General features: G+C 35.5%; 1 protein-coding gene across 3 annotated transcripts in view; it reads left to right on the top strand.

Annotated features, from left to right (window-relative positions):
* LOC138176038 (tyrosine-protein phosphatase non-receptor type 12-like) overlaps positions 1-14556 on the top strand; it is a 140265-nt gene that overhangs the window by 85079 nt on the left and 40630 nt on the right. For all 3 annotated transcript variants that reach the window (XR_011172149.1, XM_069106777.1, XM_069106775.1), the window contains 3 exons: positions 1699-1776; positions 1879-1977; positions 7625-7710. Coding sequence is in view for 2 of the 3 variants with exons in the window: in XM_069106777.1 (XP_068962878.1) it covers positions 1699-1776; positions 1879-1977; positions 7625-7710 (263 nt within the window). In the remaining variant the exon portion in view is untranslated. The remainder of the gene's footprint in view (positions 1-1698; positions 1777-1878; positions 1978-7624; positions 7711-14556) is intronic.

Raw genomic sequence — 14556 nt, 5'->3', positions numbered from 1 at the left:
AAAAAAGGGGTAGCTAGGTGGCACAATGAATAGAGCACCGACCCTGGAGTCAGGAGGACCTGTGTTCAAATCCAGTCTTAGACACTTAACACTTATTAGCCGTGTGACCTTGGGCAAGTCACTTAACCCCAGTTGCCCTGCCTTCCCTCTTCCAAAAAGCAAAAAACAAACCAAAAAAACACAAAAACCCCAAAATAAAAAAGCTTGGTTACAGGCCAAACTTTTTTTTTTTCCACCAAAAAATATAGAGAATTCTGCTGGGCTTAGGGTGCCTTAACCTTTGTGCCTTGAATAATTTGTCACCTGTGAAACACATTTTAGTCCTGCCTCCTCTAACCTTGTAGCATATTTTTTTAAAAAGTTGCTTGATATATGAGTATAAGAGGAAAAAAAATAGAATTCAGAATTGGGCTTGCATTTTTAAACATTTGCATTCTTCAGTGAGGTAAGAAACTTCCTTGAGCAAATGAGAAAGGGAGAAAGGGAAAAACCCCATTCCTTATGCCACCCATTTGACCTGTTTTACCCGTTTTTATCCTCTAACTCAGTGGAGCAAAAAACAAAGGGAGATAGGAAAAGGAAAGAAGGATAAGCTTCTTCCCTTTACTATTGCCATACTACCAGTAGCCATAACCTAACAGCCTCTAGTTTCTTTCTTTTCCCCTTTCCTCTGTCTGTTCTCCTCTAGTCTTCTCTAATTTAGAAACTTGGCTGCATTCTCAGGCAAATCAAAATAAAACACGTTTGTTTATTTAAAAAAATAGTTGCCAAATTAAGGTCTTATGGTTATTCATTATTTAGGAAAGAGATATTTCTTGACCCTATTATTATGTGTAAAGCATTATAATAAGTACTCCAGGAAATAAAAAGAAATATAGGACATGGTCTTTTTCTCCTAGAGATTATAATTTAATTAGTGAAAGTTAATATAGCTTGTGATCATTCAACAGTACAAAGTTATATGTGATAAATTTAAGGTGTGTAAACACATTTCTACAACTATAGTTGTATGCGATAAGTTTTGATTCACAAGGAAACCAAACATCTAGTTATGTCCAATATATGATAAGAAATGTCAGAAGTATTTTTTAACAAATTCTTTGTGGGGAAAAAAAGGCAATTAAAATTTTTTTGGCTAATAAAATTTAGATTGAGCAAAAACACTCCTTTTTCTTTGTGTTTTAAGTTAGAGTTTTAACAGTATGTTAACATATCTTTAATAAGAATTTTTTTAATGTCTAAAGTAATGTTTTTCCCACAGTGATTCTTGATGTGGATGTGATCATGATACAACACTTGTGAAAAAATACTTGATTACTTGGAGTTTCTGCAATTTTATATGTGTCCCTCCTTTTCCATGCCATAGAAGTGAGAAACTAGGAAGTGAAAGATACCACTCATGGTAGTACCAGCCTGGAATTTTCCCTACCTTATTCACCTTCTTCTTTCCTCTTGCCAGAAGTAAAAGAAAGGAATAAGTAGAGATAGGACAGGAAACAGCAAGAGGAGAATTCTAGAGATTGCTTGGCATAGCTACTATAGGAGGGAAGTAAGGAAAACTGTCGCTGCCTAAGAGAATGAATGGCTACCATTAGGTGAGGGATATAAGTAAATCAGGTATAAGACACAAACTACATTTAGGTTGTATTTTCTGTACAATTATTTCTTACAATTCATGCAATAAATTATTTGTTTTAGAAAATACCTGAGGAGTTTAATGTATTCAATTTAATACAAGAAATGAGAACACAAAGGCATTCTGCAGTACAGACAAAGGTATATTTTTGTTCTTTTGCAAATGTATTATTAGTATTATTATTATTAATTCTTTGTTTAAAAATGTTGTATTTTCTTTATTCCTTTATTGGTCCACAATAGGAACAATATGAACTTGTTCATCGAGCTATAGCCCAGTTGTTTGAAAAGCAACTTCAAAAATATGAAAAATACACAGACTGGAAAATTTCTGATGTAGTGGTAAGTTATTGGGTTTTGAAATTTTCAGGAAATTTGTTTCCTACTAACAGTACACCAGATATCTTAACTTTCAATTATCCATTTAAGTATGAATTTCTTTTTTAAAATTTTTTTTTATTTTTGGAGGGCAGTTAGGGTTAAGTGACTTGCCCAAAGTCACACAGCTAGTAAGTGTGTCAAGTGTCTGATGTCGGATTTGAACTCAGGTCCTCCTGACTCTAGGGCTGGTACTCTATTCACTGCGCCTCCTAGCTGCCCCTCTATGAACTTCTTTTAAGAATTCTTTTATTCATGGCAGTATTTCATTCATATGGTGGCAGCTACTTAATGCTTCTTGGCTATGTCTCTTCTATGATAGGTGTTCAGGGAATGAAAATTAAGTTTTTTGCTCTCAAAATCATGTAGTATATGATAATGCTAAATATAGTTTTTTAATTGCCAGTAGCATTCCTGCCTCACTAAAAATTCTGAGTTATCATTTCTGAATTTTTATCTTATTTCTCCTATTTTTTTGTGTGTTGATTTGCATTCATTTCCCTTCTGCCTCCTGATCTGAAATTTTATTTTTATCTGTTTAGTGATTTTGAATCATCAACCTATATTAAAACCTCTTGAAGAAATAAGATCTTTATATTTTAATTCCTATATTAACATAGTTGACCAGCAGAAATTTTGGTTCCAAATCAGAAAAAAAAAGTTTTTAAATAGATGTCTGGTAGTTAAATTGCTACTAAGGTTTATTCCTATATATAAAAGACCTTTTTTATAGGTTTAAATTGAAATTCTAAATAATAACATTTTCTTACTCTGTTCTTTCCCTTCTCCATTAGAATCCCTTCTTTTCCTCTGTCTCTCACCCATTCTTCTCACTTCCTTCATATATCTCATTGCTTCTGCTAAGTGATGGGATTATTTGTTTAAAGTAGGAAATATATGCCTAGGAGCTAACACCAAACATTTGTCACCTGTCATCTGATGATCCAGCCAGTCCAAATAATACTAATTTTGAAAAGGAAAATGAAGAGCAAAGTTAAGAGTTCATCCTTTTCTTTTTTTCTTAGTGATTTATCAATTTACCAGTTACCAAGAGATAATATCACTGAACTAGTCATAATAGAATCAGGATTAAAAAAAAAAAAACCTGAGTTGCCTGACTATTGAGTGGGTTGGTATCTTATGTCACAACAATGAGTGTTTTTCAGAAAATGAAAAAGGAAAACTTCAAGAATGAAGTGGAATACTTGTGGGTAATTCTTTTCCACCATGTACTGATCCTGTGATAAGCCCTGAGAATGAATTTTCAGAATAAATTCCTATTTTTAGCATACCTGCCACTTTCTTTCATAAAGTAGTATAGAAAACATACAAATTCTGGTCATTTGGATTTCAGATAAACAGGAATAGAGGTATATTGTATATATTTTTAGGCTTTTTAATGTATTGTTTGTTGATTTTGCTCTCCCCTTTTTTTTCTTTAAAATATTATTTTAAAAAATAATTTATTTTATTTTAAACATACTTTTCTTTTGATATTTTGAGTTCCAAATTTCCCTACTGTCACTTTCTTCCCCCACCCACTGAGAAGGCATGCAATATGATATCAATTATACATGTGAAATCATGCAAAACATACATTTGTTTTATGGTATTGTTTGGGGGTAGGAGGGGGAAGAGAATGAGTATTGGGAGAAATTCTGTCTATATAAAAAAAAAATCACTAAGAATTTATTTTAAAAAACAGGAAGAGACACAAGACCTGTGATTTCATTTGGTATAGGGAACTCTGTAGAGAATAATTATCCTTTATGAATCAGCACACCAGCACCTCTGAAAACAGTGCTAGAACACTGTGAGATTAAGGGATTTGAATCAAGTCTTCCTCTCTCCGATGCCAGCTCTGTCCCCTAAGCCACATTTCTTTTCCTTTCCCCTTCCCTGTCACCCTGCCTAAAGATATTATATTGCAAGTTGAAAAGATTTAAGTTAAAGACCACAAACTAAAATTAAAGATCTCTTTAACTGCCGTATACAACAGAAAAGACAACAGCTCACAATTTAAAAGTTGGAAGACCTGAAAAAAACTCAGACTAGAATTGAGAGTTCCTGTATAAGCTGAACTACCCAGGTTTCAGCCAATAAATACTCATATGCTCTGCTGGGTAGCCAAGGACATTATAATTTGGTAGTACAAACTAATTTGCAGACCATTACAGAGGAAGACAAGAGATGATTTTTAGCAGCGATTTTTCATGAAACAAGACATAGCGATGAATTGGAAAGAACCCGTGACAATCTTGATGTTAGACCAGACTAAGCTGAGTTATCCACAAAGCAAATAGGAAGTAAAGTGGAATAGATCGACCATCACTGTTATAATGATCTCTTTTCATCATTGATGACAACACAAGTTGTCTTGGAAAATGATTTTCAAGATATTTCAAAGGAGGAAAGATCCCTGAAATGTATGTGTAGAATGAATACCAAAAATGCCTCAGCAGCTGAAAAAATACTGATAACCAATTACTAATTCATATGCATACTTTTCCATTTCTGTGTTAGCTTTTTAAGAGAATTATGATAATTGGATGATTTATATCTCCTAATTATTGAGGTTATCCTTGATGAAAATATGGAAAAGTAGACTGTCATAAATTGAAGTTAACATATTCACAATCACAGAGGTTTTTATTTTTAAAAGTGTTTGATAGAGGCAACATTGTGCCAGATGTAATAAAATGAAATATAGTTACAAATATAAATTCTTAAACTAGGGTTTTATAATTAAACTAAACAAATATAAGGTGGAGGAGGCATGACCAGAAAGCAATTCATCTGAAAGAGATCTATGGATTTTAGTGGACTGAAAATTCATTATGAGTCATTGGTATGATATCATGAGGAAAGTGAGTAGAGTCTTGGGCTACATTTAGAGCGATAAGGAGCCATATAATAGCCCTTGTCAGATATATATATATATATTATATACAATATTGCATTCAACTGTAGATGCCACATTTTTTAAAAGTACATTGATAAGCTGGGCACCATCCAAAGGAATGAAGCAAGGATGGTAAGGAGTTAAGGTTATTCCATGTTAATATCTTTTGAAGAAACAAGTGATAATTGTCTTTTAAGCATTTTGCAGGGCTGCCACATGCCTAACAGATAAAAGAAGGGAAAAAATGTAAATGTTTTTATAACTGTTAACTGTCAAAAATATAATGAAGTCACACCATTTAGACCCAGTATCCATTTTCAGAGTTCTTGATGTGCTTCTTCATAAAATGGTAATAGTGTTGGAGGGAAAAAAGATGAAAAAGGCACATGGATTAGATCAGTTATATACTGCTGTGGTCCATACTGGATGTGACAAACTTTTGAAAATGTTCAGGAATTGATTTTCAAGGTATTTGGTAGAGAGGAAGACACCACAGTTGTACCGTGTTTCCCCGATAATAAGACACTGTCTTATTAAATTTTTGGACAGAAAAACACCAGAGGGCTTATTTTCAGGGGAGGGCTTATTTTAATGAACATTGACAGCAATTTTAATAAACAGGTAAATGTGAACAAAAAAATGTACCTTTATTCAATAAAGAACAGGATGACGCGCTCACTGCTGCAGCTCTGATTGGATGCAGCTCGGAGCGCAGCGTGCATTTCACCTGGGGGGGGGACGGTGCATACAGAGAGTACTGTAATGTAGCGTGTAGCGCAGGGGATCACCTTCACTACAGTAGCAATCTCGATAGGGCTTATTTTCGGGGGAGGGCTTATTTTAGAGGAACCTTACACAGTAAGGGGAGGGCTTATTTTCGGGATAGGTCTTATTATCGGGGAAACACGGTAGGAAAAACCTCAGGTGCTATTACCCAAAAAAGGGCAACCAGAAAAACTTGATCATTGACCAAGAATCCTATTTTCCAATCTTTATAACATTTTAAGGAGAAATTATACATATGTCAATAGCATACATTTTAGTATTGAATAGGACAGTTCTTTATAAGCAGTATTCCACAGTAGATCACATTTTTACCATCACACATTTGACTGAAATAGAGAACACAAAATCCTACTGTGGTGATTGTTGAATTGATGGAGCAAAATGGAACCTTAACTGTCTCAATAGGTATCTTTCCCTTGCATACTGAAAATTATACAAAACAAAGATAAAACAGAAGGATCATCAAATTACAGAGAAATTGCCTTCTTTAAATTGCAGCAAACCAAAAACTTTAAAAAAAAGTTATGTTCTGGATAAAGAACAAATACAATTGAATCCTAAAGACAAAAGACCATAACCCTACATGTGTTAAAATCCTCAAGAATTAATGTTGGAAACCTTTTTTAAAACATAGAGCTCCTTCTTAGTGTCCCCACCTTTAACACACTAGTGAATACAAACAAGTTTACCAGCTTCTGACTCAGGGTTCAGCTTGGAACTTTGTTTTCTTCCCACTCCCAAATAAAACACCCCTATCTATCCAGTGGACACAACAGGAAGTGGTACACATTAGCTACTAGCCACAAATGACAGGGAAGGCAGTGCTGAAGGAAGTAGATGGGGCAGAAAATGATGACAGGTTGAGAAACTTGGACTATGCTCAGAGCCAAAGACTAGAAAGAGAAAGGGCATTGAACTTGAGGGAAAGGGAGATGGAAACCCACCTGAGTTGTCTTCTTCCCTCAGAGGATAGGGACCTAGCAGGCACGCCGCTGGGAATATGATTGGTTTGGGGGTTCTGTGCTACCATAAGCATCCATCTCTCCACCCTTTGAGTTGGCAGTTCCCAGACATTTTCTAGTAACAGTCACCCATTACAAGAAAAAAAACCAAGGTTGTGTTAAGCAATCCACCCCCCCCCCGGTGATGGGCACACTCCATTTCTGAAATCTTCACCATTTGGAGCAAATTCACTGTTAATTTTGCTTTTATCAACTTACTAGAAGTATGTTTTAGAAGAGGGGGGAGATATTTTATACAGTAGTTGTACTTGAAAATAAAGTTTGTTCTTTGAATTGCTCACCCCTACCTCCCTACACCAACAACTCATGTACCTGTTTGAAAAAAATTTGCCTAAGCAGAAATACATCTGTATAGTGGTGGTGAGCTCTGGAGAAAGTATGTAAGAATCTTTTCTTTTGGGGGCGGCCAGGTAGCACAGCGAGTAAGAGCACCGGCTCCAGTGTCGGGATGACTTGGGGATCAAATCTGGGCTCAGATACTCAGCACCACACCCAGAAATAATTGGCCCTGTAACCTTGAGCAAGTTACTTAACCCCAATTGCTTAAAAAAAAGAATCTTTTCTTTTTCAAGGGTTGTCTTTGATGTTGAATTAATTTCTTAATTCAGTGATTCACGGTGTTACTGGAAATTGGAGAACAAGGATACTGTTTGTTGCTTTGTTTAATCATTTAAGATTTACTTGAACTTAAATAATTGGTTTATGTTTTGGTGCTGTAATTAATAGTGCTGGAATTCAGTTATTTACGGTTCTAAATGGCATTGACCTTCATGGTCTTTACTAAGACCAGTTCTGTTGTCTGGAATAATTGACTTGTTTTGTGCAGTGTATATGCAGAAGACTAAAGACTGAGACTAAATTAGAGAATAATTTTGTTTTGTTTGTTTTTTCCTTTTGGCAGGATGAAATTAGTACAGAAAAGATTGTCGGCTCTCTGAACCTTGAAAAATCAGATTCTCCCCCTCCGAAACCTCCTCGTACCCGCAGGTACCATGCACTGTATTTTCCCTTTTGGGCTTGAGGAATTATTTTTTTGATAGTATATATAGTTTCATCATTTACAGATTCATGGATTTTAATAAAAATGTTGTTACACATTTTAAACACAAAAGCAAAATACTTTATTATGATTCTTGTTAGCTCTGATAGACTTATTAATTTTAAATTTAGGTCATTAAATAAATCTGTTTTATTACACCATTTTCCCTCTATTTTAAATAGAGAAGTACTTCCCTTACAAAGGAAATTATTTGCACAAAGTTATATACTGCTATTTAAAAAGATGTTTTTGGTGGAAAGATAGGGGTGATATAAATAGAGAACTGGCATTTTAAAATTATTTTCCAGAAATTTAAAATGAGAATGCAAGAACTAGTCTTAGAATTGATTTTTTTTTTATAGTGTTACTATACTGCTAAATCTGGAAAATATCTTTGACATATCATACCTAGATTTCAGCAAAGCATTTGTCAAAACTTTTCCTGTCCTTATAAACAAAATTTGAGATGTGTGCTTGCTTTATGATGTAGTTGAATTAAGTGAGTTTGGAATTGGTTTAATGGACAGAATTAGTGTAGTCATTAATGAATCAATGTCAGCTTGGAGAGAAGTCCCAAGTGGAGCAGGCCAGTGTTCTGTCTTTGACCTTGTGCTGTTGGCCATTTTTATTGGTGAATTTGTCAGTGGCATTCTTATTAAATTAAATAATAATTACATTAACTGAGACATGCAGTTGGTATGTTGAAGATTTCAGTGGTATACAGCAGCATTTATCTTCCACTTCTCACTTTCCCTCACTGTGCATATCCAACTGATGGCCACAATTTACTGTTACTACTACTATCTTTTTGCTAATAATATTCATCATGAGCATTGACATATGGGTGGATCAGTCTCCCACGAAACCAGTATTTTTTCCCTTTGGACCCAAAATAAGACCCAATTCTGCCAATTCCTTTATTGCGTCTCTCAAATAGGAGCAGCTATTTCATATAACTGCAGCATCCTTTTTGCCTTATTTCATATGTAGAAAGAATGCCAAAATTGTTCTCTAATATGCTTATTTATTGGTTACTGGTCAGGGATCTAACATAATACAGAGGTGTTAACTACTATGTGCCAGGCATTGTTCTAATGGGAATACAAACAGAAAAAATATTAATGTCCCTGCTGGCAAGAAATTTACATTCTAATGGAAGAGATAAAAATACATATAAAAATAGATATAGGAGAAAGTGAACAAATACAGCATGAAGTGAATAAATGCAAATATGTACAAAGTAGTTAAAATTCAAGGCAGTTTTTTGAGCAAGAAAGGCTTCATACAGATGCTTTAGCTACACTGTAAAAGAAGAGCAGAATTCTGTGAGGAAGAAATAAGGAGGAATTGCATTATGATCCTGTGGGACAGCCAATAGAAAGGCATGGAGACATATCTGGAATGAGCAAGAGTGAAGGCCAGTTTTTCTGGATTAGAGAACTGGGAATGTAACGTCCATTGAGACTGCAAAGATAAGTTGGAGCAGGGCAGAAATCAAGTTTAAGACTATGTAAAAACAATAGATAGCAATAAAAATGTATATTTTATTTTAGACACAATAGGAAGCTGCTGGAATTGATTGAGTAGGGGAGGGAGTCACATGATGAGCTCTGCTTAAGGAAAATGCTTTGGCAGCATTATATAGATGGATTGGAGTGCTGAGACACTTGGAAGTAGGGAGACAAATTAAGAGGCTTTTGAAATAATTCTAAGCAATAGATGAGAAACTAGATTGAAGTGGTAGCTGTAAATAGAAAGAAAGGATCAGATGCAAAAGATGCTATGAAGTAGAATTTGACAACTGATATGAATATACATTCAAGAGAGACAGGAGTTGAGGATATGGGACTGGAAAGATGGTAGTGCCCTCTCTACAGAAATAGGGAAATTTGGAAGACAGGAAGGTTTGAGTGAAAGATAACAAATTCAGTTTTAGACATGTTGAGTTTAAGAAGTCTTCAGGACATCCAGTTTGAAATGTCCAGGAGGCAGTTGGTAATGTGGTCCTGACAGAAAGGTGATGGATTCAAGATGCAGGAGTCATGTATATTTTGAACTTGGCCAATCTGGGAATTTGTTTTGCTTAAGTATGCATAATCATAACAAAGGATTTCTCTCCTCTTCTCTCCCCTCTCCCTCCCCCCACCCCAATTTGGTGATATAGACCTGCAGATCATGGTAGACACTGGGGATGGATGAATAGGTCCGAGTTACAACATAGAGTTGATAGTCATGAGAGCCGATTTGGTTACCAGAGAGATAATGTAGACAGAAGGAAAAAAGAAGAGGAACTGGGGTATGATTTGAGTGATTAGCCAGCAAAAAGGCCTCTGAGCATCAGAAGGGCAGAGTTAAGAAAACCCAGAAAGGAGAAACTATCCAAGATAAAGAGGGTTGTGAGCAATGTCATTTGTCAATTAAGAAATCATAGATTTTGGAAAAAGCAGTTTCAGGTGAATGAAATTGGAAGCCAGATTAGAAAACCAGTTAAGGAGAGGATGGAAATTGACAGCAGTGAGAATGAATGACTCTTTCATGGGGTTTGACTGAGAAGTGAGGAGAAAATAGAATAATATCTTGAAGAGAAGGAAATTAGGGTCTGGTGAATTTTTTTTTTAAAGCAATTGGGGTTAAGTAACTTGCTCAAGGTTACATGGCCAGTTATTTTGTGTGGGTGCCAAGTATCTGAGGCCGGAACCAATCCTGGGTCTCCCGATGCTGGGGCCGGCACTCTTACTCACTGCGCCACCTGGCCGCCCCTGCTTTTTTTTTTTTTTTAAGTTTAAGGGAAATTTAGTCATGTTTGAAGATAGGAATGAACTAGTAGAGAAGGTGATGTTGAAGATTCAAAAGATAGAGGGGGGTGAGGATGACTGACTAAAAATGCAGTCTGTTGGAGAAGATTAAGAGCATGGGATCAAGCTCAAGGGTGGCCCACCTCTTTGTCACAGAGTGGGAGAAAGGAAAAAATGGGAGCTGGTTAGAAGTTTGGAGATGTTGGGGATGGGAGTATGTGTGTGTGTTTGAGTGCGCACATGTGTGTTTGATGTCAACACTAGGAGTCCTTCCCACAGTTTAAACTTTTTTGCTTAGTGCTTTATCCTTCCCAGTGTGGCAGTTGGCTTATGGGAGAAGAAGAGGCTCTTGGGTTTTCCATGCTCCAGACCTCTGAACTGAGGTGGACAAGGTTTTGATAAGAAAGAATTCAAAGCTTACCATTTAAAAGGATTTTCAGATGTTATTTTAACAGATTTTTACTTTATATGCTGACCTTAGGACTTAACCCTCACATAAGATATAAATCTACTTTATAGTTCACAATTCTGAATAAGTTGACATAATAGGATGCCAAGCACTCAGATGAATTGGAGCTAGCAAGGATCTGTAATTAAGAGTTATCTCTTTGGTTCAATTTGAAGCTCTTCTCCCCTCTATTCAACCTGCTTTAATAAATAAATACCCAACTTAGCACTACTATATCCTCTGCTTTTCCTAGTCTTGTTATCTTCTAGGTCTGCATTTTCATAGTATTATAAAATTCTCTACTTTAACCCTTGAAATAGTCCCATTTATGCTGGAAATTTGGCAGCTCTCACAGAGTACAACCCTCCTTCCCTACTGGCATTTGCTCTGCATTGCCTTGCAATCTTACCTATATATGACAAAAAAGAAAGGTGTTCTCAACTTGCCTGTGCAATGGTTTAATGATTTCCTAGCCCAGCAGTTAGGTAGTCAAATAGATAGAATGCTAGGCCTGGAGTCAGGAAGACCCATGTTCAAATGTGACCTCAGATACTTAATAGTTGTGTGACCTTGGGTAAGGCACTTCATTGCTGTCTGCCTCAGGTTCCTCAACTGTAAAAAGAAGGTAATAACAGCACCAGTCCCCTAGGGTTGGCTTGATGATCAAATTAGATGATATTTCTAAGGTGCTTAGCAGAGTACCTAGCACTGTGGCATTTAATAAATATGTCTGGCACTATAGGCAGTGAATAAATGCTTCCTCTCCCCTTCCTTTTAAAGATTCTCTTAGATGCAGAATTAGTATGATTAGCGTTTTTATCTCATTAATGATATAGCATGAAAATTCTGATGTAAAATTATGTAACAAGAACTGACAAATATTTTGATTATTCTTCAGTTGACAATTTTTTTTTTTTAGTATGTATTCCTTTTTTTTTTTTTTGGGTCTTTTTGGAGGGGGAAGGCAGGGCAGTTGGGGCCAAGTGACTTGCCCAAGGCCACACAGCTAGCAAATGTTAAGTGTCTGAGGTCAAATTTGAACTTGGGGCCTCCTGACTCCAGGGCTGGTGCTCCATTCACACTGCATCACCTAACTGCCCCTTAGCATGTATTCTTTAAAAACAACAACAACAAATTATGGCTTTTATTTTTTAACTAGAATTAAGGTTAGAGTATTTGTGTGTTGCTGTAACATACATCTCTTAATTGTAATATTAGGGAAAAACTTTTCATATCCCTAAAAACATTCATAAGTACATTTTTTAAACCAAATAAAGAACAAAGAGGAGTTTTCTATGGTTTAAATAATTGAAAGTAGTTCAAGATGTTAACTCATTTTATTATTCTTTTACTACTTAAAAATGAAGACAGTTGAAAAATTGCTAATGTCCTTTATTTAGGAATATTTTCTAACTTGTACTTTATCCTCTCATAAATTCAATCAGTTACATCTTGGCTGCTTTATGACTAAACATAATCTGATGCTTACATGATGAAGACTTGATACCTATGTCAGATAGCCGTTCTCTACTTGTGTGATGCTTGATGTTCAGTTTTATTATTTAGATGAATGCAGCATAACTCCATCTATTTTAGGCATAACCTAAGTATATTGCGTGGATCTGACACCTGCACTCTTAATTAATAATTAAAATCCAATAATTTGCTATATTGAAAATCTATGGTTTAGGTGAGAATTTTTCTTTTGGTTATCAGCCAGTTCCCACTTAATTGACAACTTTTTCCCTTATTAATATTCAAGTCTTTAATATGCAAATTAGCTTGACTTATTACTGGTTTTAAAAGTAGATAAGGGGTGTTGATCTGATTCTCAGGTCTTTCAAAATTCAATATACAATGGCTAAATGGTTTTTTCCCCCATGTTGTGATTAAGAAAGTTCACTAAATTTTTACAATGAAGTATTTTAACAGTACAGAAAAGTATCATAATCGTTGCTTCAGGGTGCAAACAAGTTTCATTTTCATGCAAAGCTGCTAATTGTTATGGATGATGGATGTCTTTGCTTTGAAGCTTAACATTCTTTCTCTACCCCCACCTCCACCCCCCACTCCCCTTTCCTCCCTTGGTGGCATTCTGTAGTCCTGTATCTGCAATCACTACAAATGCCAAGATCCTGGATTCAAGCTCAAAGAAACTAATTTTTTACCAAGGCTAAACCATCTCTTCCAAATGCTGTGTTCTGATTTCATTTCCAGACTGACTACTATAGATGTACAGAGTACATATCTATGATTTAACAAAGTGCTATATCAGATTTCCTCTATTGTAAACATACATAAGATAATCATTGTCTCCTCTTTAAAGGTAAAACTTGGAATCCTCAAACCTTACTTCTTTGAGATTATCATGTTAATAATGTGTCAAGGTATATTCAACTTGCATACAAGTTGTAGATAATGTTTCTGCACATTCCATCCCAACAGTATTAGAGTATGTCCCCATAGAAAGACTCGTGTTGGCTCTGTGACCCTGGGCAAATCACTTAACCTCACAGTGTCTCAGCCAACTCTCTGAGACTATTAAGTTATAGAGAAAGTACCACTTTTGGAGAATTTTGAACAGAAAAATATTATTCTTTGAGTAAAGAAGATTGGGGATTGAAATAAAGGGAAAATACTAGAAATAGGAATGTGATATGCATGGAAAAGTTATTGGACAGTTTTTGATACATTTTTAAAACTATATCTCATTTAGACAAGGAACATTTAGAATTAATGAGAGCAAGACAAATTTCATACAAAAAACTGTCAACTGTGAGAATTGTGATTTACAAAATTAAATGGTTAAAAAATACCAGAGTATCTCAGTGTGAAGATAGTTGAAGGGAATATATATGTGTGTGTGTATATGTATGTATGTATGTATGTATAGGAGGGTGCATGTGTGTATAAATACAGATGTGTGTATGTATATGTGTGTACATATATACATAGAGGGCACAGGATCAGTTTAATAGGAAGGGATGATATCTAAAAAAAAATTAAGAGGTGAGAGGAATATAATGAGAAAAGAAGGGGAAAGATAGAATAGGGTAAATTATCTCATATAAAAGAGGCAAGAGAAAACTGTTAGAAAGGAGGGGAAGAGCAGGAAAGTGAAAGGGAATGGGTTAACCTTAAATTTGGCTTAAGAAGGGAATAACATGCACACTCATTTGGGTATCTTACCCTAGAGGGAAATAGGGGGTAGGGGATAAGAGGGGGGATGATAGAAGGGAGGACAGATTGGGGGAGAGGGTAGATAGAAGCACACACTTTTGAAAAGGGACAGGGTCAAAGTAGAAAATAGATTAAGTGGGGGGTGGGACAGGATGGAGGAAAATAGAGTTAATCTTTCACAATATAACTACTATGGAAACGTTTTGCGTAGCTACACATGTACAACCTATGTTGAATTGTTTATCTTCCCAGTGGGGGTGGTTGAGGAGGGAAAATCAAAGTTTTAAAAACAAATGTTAAAAATTTTTTTTTTACATGTAACTGGGAAATAAGATATATAGGCACTGGGGTATAGAAATCCATCTTGCCTG

The sequence above is a fragment of the Petaurus breviceps genome, unplaced genomic scaffold, assembly GCF_028583685.1.
Source record: "Petaurus breviceps papuanus isolate PSGF00001 unplaced genomic scaffold, PetGlider_PUasm1.0 80, whole genome shotgun sequence".
Lineage (NCBI taxonomy): Eukaryota > Metazoa > Chordata > Mammalia > Diprotodontia > Petauridae > Petaurus > Petaurus breviceps.
This window is presented reverse-complemented; position numbering and strand designations above follow the sequence as displayed.